Here is a 6,000-nt window from a genome sequence, read left to right as displayed (position 1 = left end):
CACAGCAGGCTGGAAGGAAAAGGAACTGACCCTTCCTGGAAGCCATCCTCCAGCACTGATGGAAGGGACTTGGTGGATAAATACCCCACCTTCCAGGCCACTGGGTGAGATGCTCTCAGGTATGGGTCCTTCCCTGGCTCCCAGAATTTCCCCGGGGGTTCAGCCACAGTTTCTTCTTTATACACTGTACCCTCTCATGTCTGTCCTCCCCTCTCTGTTTCATTTCCCCACTCCCCTACTTGGGATCACCTCCCAAACAACCTGCTTCATGCAGGTCCTGATCTCAAGGTCAGCTTCCAGGGGACCTAAATTCATACAAGTTGACTGTGTTACTCCATCTTCATCCCATCCCTTGAGGCTGATGGGCAGCACTACTGCCTTTATAATTCAGCAGAGGAAACCAAAGTGTCCAAGAGACCGAGCAGGAGAGGGGCTGCTCAAAGTGCGCCGGAGGCTCAGGGCTGCCGGGCCCAGTGTGCTCTGCGAGCGGGTAGGCACTGCACTCGCTCTCTGTGCTTGCAGAGGCAGGCACGCTCCAGCAACATTTTCCCAGATTAAAGCTGCTCAACTTTTAGTCCGTAGAAGGAATACTTACAGGGCAGACGCTGCCAAGCCCCAGACAAAAGACAGATTGAGTCTGTTGTGCAAACACACATGCACAATTTATTCTTTCCTGGGTCAGTAGAGCCGTCCTGGCCGTCCCATCCGCAGGACCCCAGGATCTTCCACTCTTCCTCCACTGAGGGAAATGCATCTTTGGAAGCTGACCCCCGTGTGTCCAGAATGCGTCCTGGGGTTCCGTTGGTGCAGGGGTGGGCACTGCTTTATGCTGCAGAGTTGGAAAGGGAGAGCAGACAGTTTACTGCCAGGAAAAAGCTATGGAGCCCAAGGGCTCCTTCAGATGAAGCATGATCCAGGCTTGCTCTGCTCATCTCAGACACTCCTGCAGAGACAACTGTGCACTGGTCCCGGACAGAGAACTCGGACAGGGTCCTGCAGAAGGGGGTCTGAGAGGAGGGCCCACCTGGTGCTCCATTGCACACGACTCAGGCTTAGGCAGGACGGCTGGGTCACATCATCAGCCCCAATTTATTCCCTAGTGTCACCCTCTGAGACTTGGAGCGCTGTGAGGTCATAAAATGTCTCCGGGAATTTCTGGCTTCCCAGCACCAAGCCCAGGGCTCAGAGGATGTCTCTGGATGTAGTGAACCAAGTGAGTGGGCTGAGTGGGCTGTTTCCTGCCCACCACAGGAAACAGAGGGTGGTGGGAGCAGAGAAGGAGCTGAACCTGCAAAACCACTTTCTGGACATTACTTGACACCAGATGCAATGATAAATTTGGAGCCAATGATCAGTAAATGCTTTCTAAAAGCCAGGTTTCCTTTACATTATACTGCCCAGGCACCACATCCAATGCCCTCCATCATGCCTTCCCTGGGAAGGACACCATGTGAAAACACGTGGGCATTAACCAACTCCCATAGCATCCTTCGTCTGCTCCCCAGAGCTGCCGGTGCCATGACTGCAGTAAATGGATCCAATTCACAAGGAAAGAAAGAGGCCACAGGGAGGGAGAGAGAGCTGGGGCCCACGGGCTTATCAACACTGGAGAACACACCTCCTACCTGCTTCCCACATCCAGTAGGAACCTGAGCCTGTGTAACCCTCCTTTCTTAGGAGCGCTCAAGCCTGGCCACCTCTCCCTAATCTCACTTACACTATGTAAGTACAAAAATTCACATGGAATCTGGCCAGGGCCGATGCTCTCAAGCGAGGATGGGGAGGAGAGGGCACGGGAGGGAAAGAGGACAGGTCTCCAAATTTCCACAGCAGCAGGACCTGCTCCATCCGTCTCACTGCCGGGGCCCTTGGCCTTGAGGCTTCGCTATTTATAGAGCAGGGACCCTCCACCCTGTGCCCAGATGCGATGTGTTCTGGAGTCAGTGCTTCACCGTGATGTGAAACCCCACGTGTCCCAGCCAGCGTGAATCAGCAGGGGACTGGGGCGCTGTCCCATTCGTAGCAAACAGACAAGCTGTCAGTGAACAAATCCGTCTGATTCTCGCCTGCACAGTGCTGGTGGCCAGCCAGTAATGCACCAGGGAGGCTATACCAGGTCTGAAAGTACTGACATCTGCCAGACTGATTGGTAAACAGCCACTGCCCAAGGGCCCCTAACTGCCCAGGAGCTGCCCAATCCAGCAACCAAGGGGGTTAAGGCCTGGTCCAGCAGGGGCTCCAGGGACCCTGCTCTCAGCTCATGGCCAGCCATGTCTCAAGAAATTCCTGTTGTTAATGATTTTTAACACCACCCCATTCATAAACAGATAGAAAACGGCTGGAAGGAAGGAGATGCAGGAAGATGCGAACAGTAAAAGCTTCTAGGGAGGGCAGGGAAGAGATCGGGCAGGGGAGTGGGGAGTGAAGGGGAATGTTCACATTTTATGTTTCTCCAAAAGGTCACATTTAAACATTTTACAATGAAATGGTATTCATGACTTTTTCTTCAAAGAGAAGAGTGTTTGCACCAGGCCTGCACAGGACACAGCCACGCATGTGCTCTACGCCCTCCCTCACCGCCTTGGCACATGCGGGGCTCCCTGCCTGCTGTGCCTCTGGCCCCTTCTTTGCCTCAGGAGTTTGGGACTGTCCTCTTGGGTCCTTCCTCTGTCAAGTCCTTCTAGAAGCCCACCTCCCATAGATAGGGAACTGCCTCCCAACTGAGTGCCCACAGCATCTTGTCCATGGAGGGCAGCTCCCCGCTGGGACACTGCACCCCGACAGTCTAGTGACTGAGGGTCTGTCCACCTGATTAGAGCTTGAGACCAGGGGCTTCTCCACCTCTTCATCCCCTGGCGGTGCCCAGCTCAGGGTCTGGCACCCTGTGGGTGCTGGCTTTAGGATCACAGTATCATCGTTCATCTCCGTACATCCCCCAGCACCCAGCACCAAGCCTGGACGCACTGGCCATGCGGGAAGCATGCTGAGTGAAGAAGTGAGGGACGCAGGCATGAATAAGTGAATGGACAGGAACGTCTGGGCCTCGGTTTTACAGACCAGCGAGGACCTGGAGGGAGCATGCGCGTGGCCTGGGGAGAGGGGGAAAGGGACAGCCCCGGACAGCAGGCTCACTCGTGTCTATGACTCGCAGGCCGAAGTGGGACAGCATCAGGACCATGTTCAGGTTCTCAAACTCCTTCTCCAGGACGACCCCGTAGGTCTTCAGGCCGGCCAGCTCCACCTCCAGCCTCTGCTGCCGGTTCTAAAAGAACACCAAAGTGTTCAGGCAGCTAGCTCCAAGACTTTCCAATGGAATGAATGAATGAATGAATGAACAAACGAACAAGTGAATAAATAAGTATATAAATATGTATATAAGTAAATGAGAAAGTAAATAAGTAAATGAACAATAAATAATTAAAAGTAAATGAGTATATAAGTAAATAGGCTCCAAGTAGATAAGTAATCAAATAAACAATTAAACAAAGAGGGTCTTGCAGCTGCTCTTGTAGGGCACACACAGAATCCATGAACATAGTCAATCTCCCCTCCCCACTTCCAATAAGTAAAAGAGCCACCCCACTCACACAGCCCCCACTTGTTAAAAACCCTATTACTTCAGGCTGGACCCTTTATATCGCTCAGTATCTCACTCACCCTCCTGCTGAGGATGTGTCCCCACCTGGGAAGCAAGGTTCCGGGGTGTCAGTGGCCTGCCCCAGCCCCCTGACCATGGAGGGGAGCCCAGACCCACAGCTGGGCCTGATTTCCGAGCCAGCCCTTCTCATGCTGCCATCTGCAGGGCCCTGGGGGCCAGGATGACATGGGGCAGCCCCAGGGCAAGGGCTGTGTGTGCAGTGGGTGGGCTCCCACCCTGGAGAAAGCTTGACTGTGTGCCCCGCCCTCGGCCCCTCCCAGCATCCCTGGGAGGCAGGCGTGGTTGTCCTCCTCTAAGATGTGGGCTGGGAGTTCAGTGAGATGCCTTGCTAAGGAGGTCCCGGACAGTAAGGGACACCCCTCCCCACCCCGGCACACACTCTCCCTGCCGCCTAGGCTGCTAAGCGAGGAGCCCTGGCAGGGCTGATTTCCAGGGACCTATGTCAGGGGGGTCATTGCACGATGGCTTCAGATAACTGGGGTATTTCCTTTTTTTAAAATATTTTTTTAACCGTTCACTGTTCTTCAAAGTTCTTTAACAAAACTACACTCAAAGGAAACAGGAATGGCGGTGGAACTTTGGGGTGCACAGAAGTGTGGGATGAAGAGTCTGCTGGAGGCATTGGAGGGGACAGCCCCAGAGGGCGATGCTGTGATGCCCACTGGTACCCTGCCAGGTGGATCAGCTCATTTAATCGCTCACAACCACCCCATGGGGCAGACCTACTGTTCCCCCCCGTGGTGCATGGAGAGACTGATAACCGGGGAGGTGAAGAAATGAAGAGGGGAGCTCGAGGCACACAGCTGGGGGCAGAGCCTGTATTCCAACCCCGAGAGCCTGTGCTCGGAACGACAGCAGATGCCACCTCCTTTCTGGACCTCTTTAAGGCTTGTGCTTGTTAAGTAAGCATCAGACTTCTAGGAATCCCTCCCCAGGGAGCTCAAGGACGAGTGTACAGACTGACAAGAGTGTTCACTGCGTTATTATAATATAATGATTGGATGTAGCCAAAATGCCCACCAACTGGGAAACGGGAATCCATTATGGTTCATCCACATAATGACATATTTTGCAGCCATGAGAGGCAATTCATACAAGGACATCGAAGGAGATGTGAAAATGCTTACCTACCATGGAATGAAATGGCAACCGTAGGAATCAAACTGTGTGGTTTTTATTCCAATTTTTCCTTTGTCTCTGTCTCTCTTCCTACCTACCTACCTATCTCTACCTATTTAGATAAATACAGAGATACATACATATATAGATAATATACAAATATATTTATCTATGTAAACAGATTTAGATATTTGTGGAAAACAAGACTAAAAGATGCTACACAAATGTTAATGATGCTTCTCTAATGATTGGATTTCATTTTTCTGAAAGATTTCAAAATTTCTTCTGAAATTTCAAAATTTTCTTCAAGGACTATAACTTAATTTTGTAATCAGAATAAAATAACACATTTAAAAATTGTGACTTTATGCACGGTTTCACCTCATCTTCTCTTTGCTTTCATCAAAACAGGTACCACCCATCAATGCATAAATGTGCACACACTTGCCAACTGAAAATTATTCACAATCAACACAAGGCAACCCTCCTTACGGTATGTGGTCCAGACCACCTCTCATGGAACAGGATGCGAGCAAGGATGCTCGTCACACCCTAAGGTGGTGCAAACCGGGGCCCCCAGCGAGGGGAGTGGGCCAGGGGCATGCAGTGGGTGCAGAAGTAACAGGCCAAATGCCACGGGGCAGCGTGGATGAACACGGAGCCTTGCGTGAAGCAAGCACGCAGCACGAGAAGGCTCACAGCACAATTTCTCTACGTCGAAAACACAAACACTCCGTATTTTACAAGAATATACAACAAGTATGCTCTAGCAGGAATGGTGGGGAGGCGAGTAGCACCTTGGTTTGTGATGCGTTATTTCAATTGGACCACACGGTCTTCTTCCCCTGCTTCCCGACCCCACCAGGTGGGGCCCTGAGCTGAGCAATGGGGCTACAGAGATGGGACTGGGCGCTTCCCTCCCGAGAGCCTCACCTGGAACTCCAGCAGCTGCCTCTGCAGGGCCTCCTGCTCTACTTGAGCTCTTTCTAAAGTCTTCCTCAGCTCTCTGAGCTCAAATTCTTTGACTGGGAGGAAAGGGGAGAGAAGGCCGTCTTTACCTGTTCTTTCCATCAAAACCTCCCCTTCTCTTTGAACTGCACCTCACACAGGCAACAGCTGGGACCCTGACATGTACAGGGTGTCCTCAAAACCCTTTTTGATATTGCCTATTTCATTCTGATAATATAAAGGACACCTATCCATTGGGGGAAATAAGAAAGGAA

At 51.7% G+C, this 6,000-nt stretch overlaps 1 protein-coding gene across 2 annotated transcripts in view; it reads right to left on the bottom strand.

The window, feature by feature from the left end:
• LOC309627805 (uncharacterized protein) overlaps positions 1–6,000 on the bottom strand; it is a 28,038-nt gene continuing 22,038 nt past the window's right edge. For both annotated transcript variants that reach the window (XM_082390001.1, XM_082390000.1), the window contains 3 exons: positions 5,711–5,802; positions 3,133–3,262; positions 1–829 (listed from right to left, as the gene is read on the bottom strand). In XM_082390001.1, the coding sequence (XP_082246127.1) occupies positions 825–829; positions 3,133–3,262; positions 5,711–5,802 (227 nt within the window). In that variant the 3' untranslated portion in view covers positions 1–824. The remainder of the gene's footprint in view (positions 830–3,132; positions 3,263–5,710; positions 5,803–6,000) is intronic.

The sequence above is a fragment of the Balaenoptera borealis genome, assembly GCF_965194805.1.
Source record: "Balaenoptera borealis genome assembly, chromosome: 4".
Lineage (NCBI taxonomy): Eukaryota > Metazoa > Chordata > Mammalia > Artiodactyla > Balaenopteridae > Balaenoptera > Balaenoptera borealis.
This window is presented reverse-complemented; position numbering and strand designations above follow the sequence as displayed.